This window comes from Rhinolophus sinicus, chromosome 3, assembly GCF_057876585.1.
Source record: "Rhinolophus sinicus isolate RSI-liver-muscle chromosome 3, RSI-T2T, whole genome shotgun sequence".
Taxonomy (NCBI): domain Eukaryota; kingdom Metazoa; phylum Chordata; class Mammalia; order Chiroptera; family Rhinolophidae; genus Rhinolophus; species Rhinolophus sinicus.
Genome location: NC_142503.1, coordinates 109,121,606 through 109,139,543, shown reverse-complemented (window position 1 = coordinate 109,139,543; position 17,938 = coordinate 109,121,606). Strand labels below are relative to the sequence as shown.

General features: G+C 32.1%; 1 protein-coding gene across 4 annotated transcripts in view; it reads right to left on the bottom strand.

Moving 5' to 3' along the window:
- MDGA2 (MAM domain containing glycosylphosphatidylinositol anchor 2) overlaps positions 1 to 17,938 on the bottom strand; it is a 797,923-nt gene that overhangs the window by 48,879 nt on the left and 731,106 nt on the right. For all 4 annotated transcript variants that reach the window (XM_074328195.2, XM_088796863.1, XM_074328196.2 and 1 more), the window contains one exon: positions 1,508 to 1,685. In XM_074328195.2, coding sequence (XP_074184296.2) covers positions 1,508 to 1,685 — 178 coding nt within the window. The remainder of the gene's footprint in view (positions 1 to 1,507; positions 1,686 to 17,938) is intronic.

Genomic DNA, 17,938 nt, shown 5'->3' with positions numbered 1-17,938 from the left:
GAAAAGATGTGCAGTGACTCTAATGCTTTTACAAACATATACATTTGAAGGACTACATTCAAGAAAGAGGTATGTAGTGATTCTAATGCTTTTAAATTCCTTGATCTTTGAATATTCTATTCTACATTATGTATGTTAATTTTTATAAAAATTGAACATATCATCCCTAATATGCTAAATGATGAGAAGCGAGTGAAGAAAAGTGATTTCACATGAAAAAGTAACTCTAGTAAGTTTTTAATAATTTCACTTTATGTTTTTACTTTTGATAGTATTCACTGTTTCTCTCTTAAATAGGAAAAATATGATTAATGCTAAACAGAATGGAGACTTACAACTGAAAAAAAACACAGTGTTATCTTTTTAGGTCAAGCTCTGATAATCAATGATAAAAAAGAACAATAGTTTTAAAAGTTTTTGATCAACTTTTAATTTTTTTCAGTTTTATATTATTTGCAATTTTTGCTCAAATAGGACATTTAAATAGTGATGAATTATTAAATGCATGTCATTTATAAAGATAAACTATCAATGACACATAAACAAACATGCATTTAGATATTTTAAAAATTACCAATCTAAAAAAATGTTTTGTGATAGATGAATGGATAAACAAACTATGATACATCTGTACAATGGAATATTATTTAACAAGAAAAAGAAATGTTATCAAACTCCAAAACTTTAAAAGGGTATTGCTCAGTGAAGTAAGCCAGTTTGAAAAGGCTACATGATTCCAACTATACGATATTCTGGAAAAGGCAAACCTGCAGACAATAAAAACATCAGTGGTTGTGAGGGTTGGAAGGAGGAGGGAGAGATAAATAGGTGAAGTACAGGGGATTTTTAGGGCAGTGAAACCATTCCGAGTGGTTTTGTAATAGTTGATAAATGACATGATACACTTGTCAAAATCCACACAACTGTAAACTCAAATAATAAGCCCCAAGGTAAACTATTTACTTTAATAATAAAATGTCAATATTTGTGCATTAGTTGTAACAAACGTACCAGGCCATCATGTTACTAAAAGGGGAACCTGTGCTGTGAGGAGAGGGCATATATAGGAACTCTCTGTACTTTCTGCTTCATTTTCTGTAAGACTAAAAGTATTCTAAAAAATGAAGCCCATTAATTTTTTTTAAAAATTTTGATCACGTTTGCTAACTTCTTAATGATATATATTTTAAAGCAATCAAGAATTTGAAAAAAATGTGTATCACAATTAAGAAATAGAAAATAAAGGGACATTGCTGACATTTTCACAGATTTAACGTTAACTAAAACCCTATTCTATATCTATATATTTATAATCGAATATTACAATTTATAATGTTTAAGTTTTGTGGGTTTTGGGGTGTTTTTTTTTGGTGGTGTCACTCAGCTGAGGACCCAGAAAATCAATATACTAATTTAATTTGTGTCTAAATTTGATAGATATTTGCAACCTACACATTCCAGATAGTTTAATATGCAAATAAATACTTTTAAATAAAAGGCTACTTACCACTATATTTGATGACACGAATTGTTGAATCTCCTTCACCAAATTTGGTGAGAGGAGTTAGTCGGACTTCATATGCCTCTGGTTTAATTAGTTCAGTCAAATTATATGTAATTAATTCTCCCTTTTGAATATTTCCATTTATTTTAATCTCTTGTTCCCACCAACGCTGCTGTCCAGCCTGAAATCAAAATAATTATGTAATAATGTTCTCAGTATTTTATTCAGAGGTACTTATTGTGTTCTAACAAAGTGGAAAAAAAAATTCTGAAATTTTATTAAATAAGGAAGTACTTATATGAATACCTTTTCTTAACATTCCAGTTTCTATAATGACCAACACATTTTTCAGATGTTTGAAGATAATTACCAAATTGTCACAGAATATTTAGGTTAAGTAAAATATTTAATATGTCATCTAATATTAAGAGTCAAGAGATATAAAACAACAGTCTCTACTGAAGTCTCAATCTGGAGACTGGAACATGTAAGTTTACTTCTTACTTAACATATTTATAGTTAACTGATATTTGGCAAACACAATAAAATGGAGCAAAGACAGTCTTTTCAGCAAATTGCACTGGAACACTGGACAGCCGCATGCAAAATATGGAACCTAGATGCAGATATTACATCGTTCACAACACTTAATTAAAATTGGATGATAGACCTACATGGAAAACACAGAACTACAAAAGTCCTAGAGGATAACAGGAGAAATTCTAGAAGAGCTTGGTTTGGCAATGACTTTTTAGATACAACACCAAAAGCACAATCTATGAAATAAATAATTGATAAGCTAGAGTTCTTTAATTTAAAAATTTCTATTCTACGAAAAACATAATCAAGAGAATGAAAAGACATGCCACACACTGGGAGAAAATATTTGCAAGACACACTGATTAAGGACTATTATTCAAAATATATAAAGATCTAAAATTAAACAATAAAATAACCCAAAAAACACAAACAATGGGCCAAAGGTTTTAACAGCAAAGCTACTTCACATTAATGTCATCAGAGAAATACAAATTACAACAACATTGAAATACCACTACACACCTATTAAAACAGTCACTATCCACACCACTGACAACACCAAAAGCTGGCAAGAATGTGGAGAAACAGGAACTCTCCTTCACTCCTGGTGGAAATGCAAAACTGTACAGCCAAGCTACTTTGGAGGACAGTTTGGTGGCATTTTACAAAACTAAATGTTCTTTTACCATACGATCCCACAATTGTGCTGCTTGGTACTTACCCAAAGGACCTGAAAACTCATGTTCACACAAAAACCTGCAGTTGGATGTTTATAGCAGCTTTACTCATAATTGCCAAAACTTGGAAGCAACCAAGATGTCTTTTAGTAGGTGAATGGATATATAAACTGTTAGAACCAGACAATGGGATATTATATAGTGCTAAAAAGAAATGAGCTATCAAAGCCATGAGGAGACATGGAGGAAGCTTATTACTAAATGAAAGAAGCCAATCTGAAAAGTCTACACAGAAGTGCACTCATATGATTCCAATTGTTTGACATTATGGAAAAGGCAAAACTGTGGAGATAGTAAAAAGGTCAGTGGTTGTCAGAGGTTAGCAGGGAGGGAAAGGTAACTAAGCTGATCACAGGATTTTTAGGGCAATAAAACCACTCTGCATGATGATATAATGATGTATGCATGTAATTCTAAATTTGCCCAAGCGTACAGAATGCAAAACACCAAGAGTGAACTTAATGTGAACTATGGACTTTGGCTGATAATGATGGGTCAAAGTAGGTGGTTCATCAATTGTAACAAATGTCCCACTCTGGTGGGGGACATTGATAATGGGGAAGGCTGTACATGTGTTGAAGTAGGGGGTATATGGGAAATCAATGTACCTCCTGCTTATTATTGCTATGAAACTACAACCACTATTTACTCTAAAGGAATAGTCTTTTAAAAAATAATCTAATGGGCCACTTTTATAATTTCCTGTTCTTTGCATACATTTTCAGTTTACTTTTATTTATATGTGGATTGTAATCATAATTGCCTTTTACTGTGTATCTGATACTTAGTAAATCTGATGTCGAGGGCATCCTCAATTCCTTGAGTTTTTCTCTTTTGTACTTGGTTATTTTTAACTGTGTGTTGATCGTGCGGCTAAAAATACTATTACTGGGGGTTCTTTGAGGCCTAGGACACAGATATGTCCCCCGAGAGATGTACCATTGCTTCTGACATGCTCCTAAGTGAGCAACAGTATGCTTCACTTGACATCGATTACAAAACCCTTTGGTGTCACAGAGTAAAGTGAAGATGATCCCTTGCTTTGAGATGGCCTTGGGTTTTCATTCTTGTTTGCCTCACAACTGCCAAACTATAAGAATCAAAGTTCAAGTTTGGGTTGGTAAATAGGTAAAGGTAAAAGCAATTTGGGTGGGATATTCCATTTATTAACTTGAGTTTCCACTTTGCTTCACATTTTTACCTGGCAATTTCATATACATATATATGTCCACATATACACATACACAATCACACACACACACACACATACACACATACACACACACACTATATATATATATATATATATATATATATATATATATATATATATATATATATACACACATAAACATTTGCGTGATTTCTAAAGGTGGGTTAATCCTAATTATATAGGCTAACCTGCTATATTTCTGGAAATGAAATTCTCAAATATGTGCCATTAGCACAGGACTAGAAAAGTGGCAAATAAAATAATGGAAGGGAACAGAAAGTATACACACACACACACACACACACACACACACATATACAAATATATGGGGTTGTTCACACAGAAGACAGGAAAACTTATACCATTTAATTAATTATGTATGTGGAAAAAACATAAAGTTGATCTCTATCTCACATTTTATAGAGAATAGACAGTCTCAGGAGGACCAAATACTCAAATTTAAAAGAAAAAAGTTAAGTAATTCAGAAAAAATACAGAAGAATGTCATTATGATCTCAAGTAAGATACTGTTTACTTAAACAACAAAAGAACATTATTAATAAAGAAAAAGATTGATAAATCAGCCAATCTAAAATTTGAAGTTAGTATTCAATTTAAAATTTTGTTATAATATGTTCTTCTTGGCAGTGCTCTTTATTAAACAAAGAAAATAAAGGCAGAGGTTTGAAGAAGATATTTAGAACATGTACAATTAACTAGACAATATTAAAACTCCTATAAGTAAATAAGAAAAAAGTATTCAATTGCAAAATGTGCCTAATAGAAACTGGAATTTCATAGATGAGGAAACCACATAACTAATTAGAGAAAAGCCTCAGCTTTACCACAAATCAAGGATATGGAAATTAAAACCACAATACTATTCCCTCATATCAGTGAAGTTATATGGTTTTTGACTTTTTCTGACTTATTTTACTTAGCATAATAATTGAAGATCCATCCATGTTGTGTGATATAAAACTGAAAGTAACAAAAGAACAAGATAAACAAATAAAGAAGCAAACACTCATAGCCACAGACAATAGTTTAGTGGTTACCAGAGGATAAGGGGAAAAGGGGGTGGAAGATGAGGGTAAACAGGGTCAAATATATGGTGATGGAAGGAGAACTGACTCTGGGTGATGAACACACAATGTGATATACAGATGATGTATACAGAATTGTACTCTTGAAACCTATATAATTTTACTAATCATTGGCACCCCAATAAATTTTAATTAAAAACCAAAAACCACAATACTACTTCCCACCATCAGAAAAACAACCATGTTAAGGCTTGGTAGAGATGTAAAACAATCAGAATTTTTATACACATCATGAACTGAGAGGGCAGGAGGAAGGAGTGGATGGGTAAGATTTTCCTCTACTTCCAAGCTACCAAGTTGGCCTGCAACAGTATCATAGATACCAACAGAAGACTGGACACTCCTGGATCAAAGAAAAGGACTCAGGACACATCAGATAGATGCAATATATAGATGATGCATTATAGCATTGTACACTTGAAACCTATGTGATTTGACTCACCAATGTCACACCAAATTATTTAATACATTAAAAAAATAAACTGAAAATAGAACAAGAACTTTAAAAACAAAGAATAAGCTTTATATTCAAATTGGTTCCCCTTGTCTCCAAGTCCTACAGGAGGATTGCAGCAGTGCCCAGTGGATTTTGCACACGGCTTGGGTTTGTATCACATCTGAGAAACCCTGAGCTTAATAAACCTTAGTATGCTATGATTGACAGTAACCAAACCTGCTCAGCCATTATCCAAGAGGGAGACATTTTATATATATATATTATACTAGACATAAACAGCCCTTCCCTGTACTCTGTAGGGAGACACTACTATCTCCATATTCTAAGGATGTTTGCTATGCAAATTATCTTGAAAAGATAGGTTGCAATAAAAAGACAGTTAGTGTCTCTGCACAATGATATGCAAAAAAGCAAGAGATCCACAAATGTCTTCTAAAAATATAGTCTTGATGACTATGTAAATGGGTACAAGTATGGAGAGCAACTTGGATATAAAAACATTACAAGGAGAACAGTTAAGCTCTTGCACTTGTACACAAAGAATCAGGAATATTCATGGCATAGAAAACACAGAACATAATCTAAACAGAAAATAATCTAAACAATAAGAGGTAGAATCACGAAATTGTAGATTCATCATAAAATGTAACAGAAATTACAGATGAAACCTGAACCTAAGCTACACACATCGTCATGAATGAATTTCACAAAAGTAATATTGAGCTAAAGTTAATTTTGAAGCAGGAATATTGAAATTGAAATTTAAGGCATGCATTTTGAAGAGGAATACTTAGGTATACATTAGAGTGTAAAGAAATACAGAACCTAGTTCAATTACTAAGTTCAAGACACAGGTCACGTGGCTTAGGAGAGTATCAAGATGAGAAGATGCAATTGTGAGAGGTAAAGAAAGGACTTGATTCGGTGATTTTGTTTCTTCAGATTGGTGGAAGATATACAAATTATGATTGCATTATGTTTGTGTATTCCTGAAATATCCCTCTTTGTTTTTCATGGACAGAACTGTAGAATATGAGAGTCAGAGACAGTCAATTGTGAATTTTCTTCACTCTTCCTCCCTTGAATTCTAAGGCAGTGCTCTCTCGCAGTGCTTCCTGTCTACATCTGTGGCTGCTCCTTCTCGTTCTCTTGCAGGGCTGCTGTTCATTTTTATGAGCAATAAATGTGGATGGGCTCTGAGAGTTTAGATGTGGTGGTTCTGATACTCTGTATTAATGATTCTCCTATTTAGCCATGAATGACGCAGGTCTTAACCACCAGTAGTAATGCTTTAATGAGGTCTAGAGGTACAATTTTTCAATTTGTTCAGAAACATAATTTATAAAAAGCACCTCTTGTTTACAAGGCCATTTGGATGCAGGCGATCCAGGGGCTCCATTTAGGGAGACACAGCTCAGTCTTGCTAAACAACCTCATCAATGGCAGTGGCTTCTTCTAACACCTCAGCATTGATCCCTCCTTAACTTGTATCTTCAGGTCATAGTTAAAAACAAAAACAAGAAAACCCCACCAGATATATATATATATATATATATATATATATATATATATATATGTATCCTTGCTATATGTGTGTGTGTGTATATATATATATATATATACATATATATATATATTCTTACTATATGTATATATACATATATATATACATTATATACATACATACATATATATACATATATATACATATATACATATATACATACATATACATATACATATACATATACATATACATATACATATACATATACATATACATATATATATATATATATATATATATATATATATATCTCCTTACTATATGCCAGGTTCTATGTTAACTAAATTATACTTATATTATATTTAATCTACCATGCCCCATAGTAGGTAGGAACTAATACTAGCCCTTTTTTATAAATGAGGAAACTGAGGCAAAGAGCAGTTAATGCAACTCTCCTAAGGTTGGATAGCTTGAGAGTTGCAGCTACAACAGTTGGTTATACCCCAAATTACTCTTTCTGGCTGCACTTCCTACTTTGTTTCCCTAGAATTAATCGCTCCCTTAATTTATTTTTTACTAGAGACTCTTTAGGTATAATACACTTACAGAATTTTTTCTTTGTTTTTGCATATAGATTATAAGGGAGAAATAATTTCTTATTAATTACTATATTTATAATGTCTGGTCATTAACTTGATGAAGATGTCATGAGATTAAATTCCAGCATGGTGTATATTTAACTGGCCTCCAAGGAGTACAGCAGGAAATCCAACTTGTAACTTCACACAATTACTGAATTTAAATACATGGTAAAAATGGACATAAACCTAATTTGCAAAGAAAGTACTTTACCATGCTTTGTTGATTGATGTTAGATACTACAACATTTCTACCAGTTTTGGAAGCTAAAGAGTCTGTAAAATAATATAATGCAAATGATAATTTCTTTCACTGGTTTTAGATTTTTAAATTAGATGTACGAACTAAAGGCAAAGTACTGTTATTTCAGAAGATAGATTAAAGTAGTTTAAAATTCACAAAAATATATGCAGAATAATTTGATGTTATACTATTATCTAAAGACACACAAGTTTAATCAAGTTGCACTTTTCTGAATGTTAATGTAAGTGCAATACCACTCAATATTTGTAGTACATCCCAAGGGAGACTGTGCATATTCTGTTGTTATAATGAGATGCTCTACTCCAGTGATTTTTGTTAGCAGATACACTGATGTCGTGGTACTTATTATTACAAACTCTGAAGTACAGAACTTCATATATATATATATATATATATATATATATATATATTAAAAAAGCACTGACTTCGATTCCAAATCTTTAATTTAAAGCTTTAATGAAAATATATACTTCAGCAGTCGAGGAATAAACAATTAAATACCTCATATTGTATCTCAGTGAGCTGTACAAAATGTAAAAATGCAAAAACTAAATGCAATGTTTGCACATACATAAAAAAAATGCTGTATTAGCTCACTGTTTGGAAATAATACCATAAAACCCTTAGAGAATGTAGGATCCAAACCATAACTGCAAATAATAGTCCCAGAGCAAACACATAGTATGTTGACATGAAAGCAATGTGTTACATTTTTTAAAATAATTTCTATTAAAATTTTTTTCCCAACTTCTTATTTTCCTAGGAGATATGCTCCTTTCCTATGATTTAGCAGGAAGTCACAAAACCTAAAAATTCCCTACAATGAGGCATTTTACGAAAAGCTGCAGTTTACTGAGGATAATTAAACGGCAATTGTTGCAAAGATTTCAGGAGGACAAACCATATTAGTTTTACTTTAATTTTAAAAGGAATAAAATTAGCTCCTTTAAGCAGAAGGCTGCAACAGACTCTGAAATGTGAAGGAAAAAGAGCTGCTGTCCTTTCCTTTTCGTTCTGGACTGCAAGCATTTTTCAGCACTATTAGAACTCCATGGAAACACACCGGATAAAATGTAAGGGAGAAGATGAGAGGCTGTGCCAATGCATCCCAGGCATATACACGTGTTTATTGCATTTATTTTCAAGTCATCCTGTATGCAAGATATTAATATGCCCATTAAATAGAAAACTTCCAATTGTGTTTACCAGTCACACCGCTAGTAAAAATAATAGTTGATGTTAAATACCCAGGTAATACAGACCCCAAATTATAAACTATTATGATTAGCCCATAAACTAGCTAGAATATTTTAATGGGTTAAAATCCAACTGCCTTGTAACCTCAAATAAAAGTGACATGAGTTTTAAGATGCTATTATTTTAATAACATCCTAAGGGATAAAGGGATCATAAATGACATATAAAGGGACATATGGCATTAAATATACCATATTCCTATTTGCTACTAACTAATAAGAGCATACGTTTATCCATTTAATTACATAACCTTTCTTCTTAATTCCTCCAAACTTGAGTCTTACTTGCTTCACATTCAGTATGCATTTTTCTGAATGAGTCACTTTTTGAATCCTCTAGAAATATTTTGTTTTTCATACTTTGCTCATGACATTAAGGTTTTAGAAGTGACAGTATATTTTTTTAGATATACAGACGTTTAAGTGTTTTTGTTTCCCATTTCTCTTTGGAAGCTTGTATTATTTTTGTGAATTGAATTATGTCTAAGCGAAAGTTAAACAGATTTTCTTGAAAGGTAACATGAAGCTTTGGACAGATCGTCTTATGATTAATCTTTCAATAGATTCCACCAACATCTACTCATTTTGAAAATTTTGTGCTATTTCCTGAGGTATGTGGGCAACATGGATTTCTTTTCATTGCATTTCCATTGTCACAAACATCATAGGTCATTGTCAAGTACATACCATCTTTTGTCTCTCAATGTACTCATATTGCAATATTAAAGGTTTTTGAAGAAAGTATTTAGGGATCCACGTTTAAATCAGAATTCAAAGAATGCAAATAACGCAACTGTGGTGGAAATCAGATTGACCGAAATCTATGCAGAGCAGAGTTTGTATATGGATAGAGAATAATGTCTGCTAAATAATTTTATTACCTAAATGCTGGCAAATATATTTTATTAACTAGCACATAATACATTCTAAATGTGGACTATTGAAAAGGTGCAGTAGGGAGATATCTTAGAATTAAGGAACTATAGCAGTGCTATCTTTCAGCACAAATGACTCTGTATTTTGTTGTAATATTTTTTGGTAAAACTCAGTAAGAGCAATTGTGATGCTAAAATCTTTTGACTTGAAAATATATCCTCAAAATTGAATATAAGTAAGGGGATGCATGCATCTAGGTATATTTTAATTTCAGACTTATCCATAAACAATATATTAAGTGTGACCTAATATGGATCTGAGTTACAGTTGGGGTACTTACTTTAAAAAATATTAAAACGTTATAGATTTATAACTTGAAATATATATAATAACTGGAAACTGATTCCCAAGGGTGAGGCTCAGAATAATATTATAGCATGCAACTGAGGAGTATTATTAGACAGCTATACTCAGTAGCAATTCGAGAAAGGGTGACTTTCATAACTACTAATTTGCTTCTCCTAAAAATGGAATACTCTTTATTTTTCTAAAATCGATTTTCACTTACCTCATTTCTGATGATGGAAAACTAGTTCTTGCCAATTCAAGTTAAAGTCAGCGTGTTTAAGATTTGAACTTGGGAAATTCTGGTTTGCAACCCAATCACTTTGAGTACTGGGCACCTCCTGGGGAAGTATTTAATACCCATTCCCCAGTTTAATGCTCTTGTCACAATGGTGCATTGTGCTTAGATTATCTGTTTCCTACTGACTTTCTCTCAAACTTAGTCAACTTCTTCTGGCCTTTCTTGTCTTGTGCTAGCATCTTTTGCTTATGTCCTTGGGACTGGGTTGGTCCTTGGTCATTTTCTATTCTGTCTGCCCCTTTCTTAGGGAAACCGTAGGTTCTTTGGGTCTAGCAGTATGATCTCTGCCGCCTTTAGGGTGTTGGTGAATCCTGGTTGCTTCCCCTGCACCACAGTAAAGCAAAAGCTAGGCCCATGTCCCGAAAATCAGACTCAGCCATGCTGCTTACTCTGCTATCACTGCTTCTGGGAAGTTTTGCAGTCCTCCTGAGCTACATGTTGGGAAGTAAGCCCACGTGGCTCCTACTCAAGTGGGTTGTAGGTGCCTTTCTCAGGGAATTTCTACGACTAACTGTATTGCTTTTCTCATACTTTTACAAAACTATTCCTCATGCCTGGCTACTCTGTGTATTTGCACTGGAATTTCTCCCAATGTTTTTATTTCTGACATAAAGGCTTTTGTAGCTCCATACTTTTCTCTCAAGCATCTCCTGCCCACACCCACTCCCACAGACTCCCATTTGATTTAAAGCCTAGGCTTTCAAGGCTACTATTTTTGCTTAGATTTGGTAAAATCTATTCAAAGCTCATTTGCCGTTTTTCAGTTTTGTGCTAAGTGTGTGTCTGCAAATTTGTCTTCACATTCTTGGGCAATTCTTGAGGTTTCAGCCTATTCTACTGTAATTTTAAATAATGATAGAGCAGCTGATAAAAGAGAATTACAAAATATTTTAAAAAATGCATGTTTCAAATTCCCAACTTCCCTTTGCAATCAAAGATTTTAACTTAGTATACTGATATTCAGCATTTAGCTTTGAATATCATGAATGTTATTATTTACTCTAGTTTTTCTAATTTATATTCATAACTGTAATAGTTATCTGATTACAAAACAGAACAAAATATCACTATGGCCCTCCGGTAAAGACAGCACTGAGTCGGTCCACACCGTCAGTGGACCTCTAAGTTTGTCATGAAGTTTAGTAAGTTTCCTTTCATTGCCTACCTTAGTGAGTCACTGCTGTCTGGAAGGATGTGAACTGGACATGCAGCGGAGTCACTGGTAAATATCACTAGCATAAAAATGAAAGACCTTGCAAATATATTGCAAAGATGGTTTAAAGACTTAACTTTAGGCACATACAGTTTTCGGTACAACCAAATGAAATATTTTTGCTAAGTGATTATAGAAATGGAAGAAATAAAAGTAGAAGAAAAATACAGGCTGGAACTTCCTACATATATTAAGAGGGCTATGACTTAAAGTTAAAAAGATCAGAAAAATTAAGATAAATGATAGAACAGAACTTTGTATAAAAGGAAGTTCTTCAGCACCCTGAAAAATTTAATGTTTACACAATAGCTAAACATTAAGTGAAGGGATTGAAAACAAGAACTAGTATTATACCTAGCCTCAACTATTTAATACATATTTTTATGTGACTTAATTTTACACTCCCAATGTGTTTAAAATGTATTAGAAGAGTTACATGAGATTATTTTAAATATAGGTAATATTTATCGAGCGTCTACTATTTGCTAGGATCTATTTCAGCATTTTAGTTAGTATCTAATTTAATCCCAAACTATTCAATGAGGTAGCTACATAATAACTTTAAATTTTATCCAAATTACTGTGTTTTTACCTATTCTAGTAAAATGAGTAGAATTATTGTTTCTAAAATAAAAATATCTGGAAAAAGTGAAGAATGAAAGTAAATCAGGTATCTCTAATCAGGTATCAGGATCTTTTCCTGCTCCTCGCATGAATATTTTAGATCGTTGTGACATACATGGCATTGGGAAGGTAATTGCTAAAACTTAAGGAGTGCTCAAGAAAACACATTTTTAATTTTGCCGAGCACATTTATCTTAAGTTATGTGAATATAAGATAAAACTTTTTATTTTATTTTATGGAGTTACTTAGTAATAACTTCAATGATGAGTCACAATCATGAATTTGTAAATTATATGGAATAAGATAGTTTAGACATGATTTAGTCGAGTTCAAACAATTTGATGCGTAATGGACAGGGTGTATGGGGTAAAGTTTAGATAAATTTTGATGTAATAATTAAGTAATCTTTTTCAGTTTATAAAGAATAGTTTGTTTTTGCTTAAAGGATAAAACATACGTAAAATTCCAATAACCACAATTTCATCACCCACAATATTCCATGAGTATTGAACATTTTTTATAATGAGGCATTTATTTTTATACTATAATTATAATAACACATTTTAAGGTTTAAAAAGGGGACAAAATTTGAGCATTTCAAAAAGTTCTTATCTAAACTTACACAAGTACATGTGTTATTGAACTGAATATGGGTGGTTCTGGCTCAGAAAAATTGTCCACTTTGGTGATAGAAGAACATATTTCTACCTGTGGGGAAATGGTATTATTACGGGAAACATGAATTTTCAAGATACAAGTAACATCTCTGTTAAACATATAGTATAAGCTTCTTTTAAGAAACTTAACATAATATTTATTAAAAAATAGAATTGTAGTTACAGTGCATTCATATTTCAATACTAAAATAAATTTCTAGGAACAAATTTGACAACTCCAGTGTTCTTTACATAGGAATTAAGAAATTAATAAAAAAACGATTACGGTCATATAACCACTTCTGTGATTTTAGTACAAATCATACTAAATCAGTCCCTCTTCAATTCATTGTGATGCCAGCCAGTAAGATGCCTAAGTGTTGACTTCGGCATAGTATGTCCCTTAATTCAACCACCAGACAGTAGAAAGGCTGATCCTTTAAAAATGCATTTGATTCACCTTCCACAGTTTATGGAATTACAGTTTGGGATTGTAGTTCGGAATATTCAACTGAAGTATTTTTGTTTACTAAGAAAATTAAAAAAATAATAGCGACCAACATTTTGAGTATCACTATTGCCAATCATTGTCCTAAAGATTTTATACATTATTTTTTATTTCATTCTTATAAAAATCCAATGAGTTTAGTATTATTATCCTTATTCCCTCAGCCAAGCTATAAAACTTAAAGAATTAATAAATTTTCCCAGGTTATGTGGCTGTTCAGAAGCAAGTAATGATGTAGGAACCCAATATTATACAATTCCAAGGCTACCCTCTTAGTCTTAATCACTATTTTCAATTTCCTATTATTATATTAAATGTGCTGCTTTCATAAGTTTTTTTCTGACAATGTGCACTTTATTCATATTCCCTTGGAAAACTGATAAAGCATTTTTACACTAGGGAGGCCTAATTATGGTGAGCTGAATTACATAGCAATGGGTGATAGACTAACATAATTATAAATCTATCTTTAGGAAGAGGGTTAGTCATACAAAAAGCTTTTGATTTTTTGAGTCCTGGAGTTTAAGAGAAGTCAGATTTTGCTCTTCAATTTTATTTCAGCACTCCAGTGAATGTATGCTCTGATTGTGCTGAGTTCTGCGCCATAACTGTTATATAAATCATGAAGTGACAGGGTATTTCAATATTGCCTCAGGAAAGAATTTGCGTGATTACTGGCATATCCCCTCAACCATGCACTTATTATTTTCATCTATTAAAACAAAACAACAACATTGAAAACCACCCAAGAGACTATGTATAACACTAAAAATAATCATTCTTTAGAACGTAATGATAAATTACTGTGGACGGCAAACTGGTTTCCCATCAAGTTTGGAAATAGCACAGTCTAATTATTTTCTTGTCATGCTTGGATCAGCAGGTGAAAGAACACTTCAACCTAAAGATTAATTCATTATAGATTTCAATCCTAATAAATTGGAATTAAGCAGCTCAGTCAGCATCTTTCTTCATTGTTAGTTTTTCCAGGATGTACAAATAGATTACTATTCAGGGTTTTGATGTTAGCATTTCATGTTGGTATTTTTCTGATATAAGGGGACCATAATCACTTCCTTTAATTATTTTTATGAATAACCCGGTTACTGTTTTACATCCATAATATATTTTACTACTGCTGTGTTCTGGATTTATTACTGATAGTTTTATATTTTGATTCTATAAATGCATTTGACCCTTCCACATCTCGTCAATAACTTCCTCTAAAAGCCTTGTAACTAAACTCCTTATTTCTACTGAATTATGATTCCTACCCATCCTACATTGTGTCACCAAAGTACAGGAGTACCTTGTTTTATTGTGCTCCACTTCATTGTACTCCACAGGTATTGCTTTTAGAAAATGGAAGGCAAGACCCTCCATCAGCAAAAAGATTACAACCCATTTTATTGCAATGCTCACTTTTCTACAGTGATCTTGAACCAACCACACAATATCTCCAAGGTATGCCTGTAACTCACTTGGGGTGATTTGGAACCAAACTTGTAATATTTCTAATTTATGCCAGTAATTTAATCTTATTCTCCTGCTCAAGTTATCTGAGTGATTACTCTTTTGTAATAATATTTATAATAATAGCTAACATTATTGAACACTCACTATGTACTTTGATGAATTATTCATTTTAACTTAGCTGAAATCTATAATGTTATCATGAATATTTTCTTAGTTTTGTTAGACTACTTTAGCTTGATATCACTTAAATAGGTATCTACTTGGGCAATCAATTTGACACTCATAAGGAGAAGCCTCAGGTCAATATATTTTTATAAACTTTATATAATAGAAAGTAATGGTATGAAAATTTAAATGTATTGATATACTATAGGTTTAATTCAATTATTCACAATGATAAAAAGTTGTGATCATCAAAATGGTATCAAATTATAGGGCTAGAAGAAAAATCAGTAAGAAAACCTTACAAAAATTTGTAAATAGAGATTAGCATCTCTTACTGCATTTGGGATAAAAATGTCAATAATATTCTCTTTTCATGGAAACACTGCACAACATTGACTACTATATTCATTCATTCATTCATTCATTCATTCATTCAAATACACTGAACTAGGCTGACATGAAAAACAAAAACACTGAGGAACCAAGCTCGTTTTATCAGTGTTAAGAACATGGCAATGTTTATAAAATATATATATTCAAACACAGTTTAAATGTAATCTCTAATACTGTACATTTTTCTGAGGCTTAGGAAATTTAGATTTTCATTTTTTCTTGAAATATAAAGTATCATTTGTAGTGATTTTCATGGCCAATGAGATACAATAACTTTTCTTAGTGAACAAATAGAGGAATGTCCCTGGAACTGCTACGTTCTGACACAATCCCAGTCTCCTCGCTCATTAGCAAGAGAATCCAATTTTCAGTTGTGCTAAGTTTCTGAGCCTCCCTTTAAACAAGATGTGGTCATGTGACCATGGTGCTTCTGGGGAGACTAATGAAGACTGCCTAATCAGCTAGGAAGGGTATTTATTAATTTTTTTCCGGATTTTAATTTGTTTAATACTTTGTCTTTACTCTTGATTCTGGTCTATGATTCATTTGTGATGGCTCAAGTGCTAGCAACTATCTTAGACCATCAGGTAACCACAACCATGAAAGTCATGCCTTCTGATAGAGAAAAATAAAAGCTATGACCTTAGTTTTCTTATGGTCCTGTGGACATGTTGGCACTGGACCGCTGATGCCTGAACTGATTCTTTGCAAGAGAAAACTAAACATCTATCGATTTTAAGCTTCTATTATTTTGTTATTTTCAGTTATATACAGTTATACATAATGTTAATGATTATAGATACTAATAACTTGTTTTCATTCCCTGTAGATCTTAAGGAAAAAAATAAACAGATTATTAAGTTTACTCAATGTAAAACTATAAAATACATTTTTTTAGACATGTTTAATGAATTATATTGTGATTTTGTTAATATTGTCTTCTATCAAAGATTCTTTTTGCAAAATTGCAATATAAAATATATCAAGGAAAAATAGTAGTATGTCCATGCTGTGTAACAAATCACCATAAAATCTTAATAGCATAAAATAATAAGCATTTATTTTTTGCTTGTGCATCTGTAGGTTGGTTGGATTTCAGCTTATTTAAACTAGGCTTGACTGGGCTTGTCTTCAGTCATGGGTCAAACTCAGGTCTGGTCCAAATATCTCATTTTTCTTGGCCCACCAAGCTACCTAAAGAAGGTTTGTCTCATTGATGACATCAGATGGTCCTAGAGAATGAGCATAATAATGCAAGCCCTCTTAATCCTTCACTCAGAACCAGTATACATCATTTCTGCACATAGTCCACAACGACAAGAGCAACTCACGTGACCAAGGTCAACATCTGTGGTATAGGATTTACTCTTCCCATGAAGATGAGGATTGGGAAGAAATAAACTTCACATGAACAATAATCTTATATTCTAAAATTATGTGTTAGAACTTTGATTGTATCACACATTTCCAATAGGAAGGTTTCCTTATTAAAGGGCAAGTATCAAAATATGTACATTCTTGGAAGTTAAACTAAAGGTGTATCATACTGTCATATAATCACATTTTTAAACTCCTTTTTACCTACCACCATTAAAAGCAATCTATTTAGAAGTCAGCATCCACCTTATTCTAAACAAATGACATCAACTATAGATACTTAGCTAGATGTATGTATTTTATGTGAGATGATACTAATACCAATTTTAAGGAAGAAAAAAAATATTGAAATTATTTGACAAGTGTTCATTAGTATATATTAAACAGTAATATATTAACACTTTTTGTTTAAAGAAATGCTATATATGTGCACCCCAAAATGGCCCAAAATAAGTGGTAATTGAAGCAACAAATATTTTATTACACAATAAATATATTTAATTGTTTTCAGAAAACTCATAATGTGATAACTATATTTATCCATATGTTAAACCATATTTAGGTTATTACTCTTTATTAACTTATTTTATTTGTATTTATTAAGCATATAATCTAATACCACTCTCTACTGAACTATGCCTAGGCTTAAATATTATTTTAACTTGATATTGCTCTCATATCTATACCCTGTATTCTGTCAATGTCCATTAAAAATGTCATAATTGTTAAAATTTTCTTAAAATATTACTTTTGAAAACAGTCAGAGAAGCAAGCAACAAG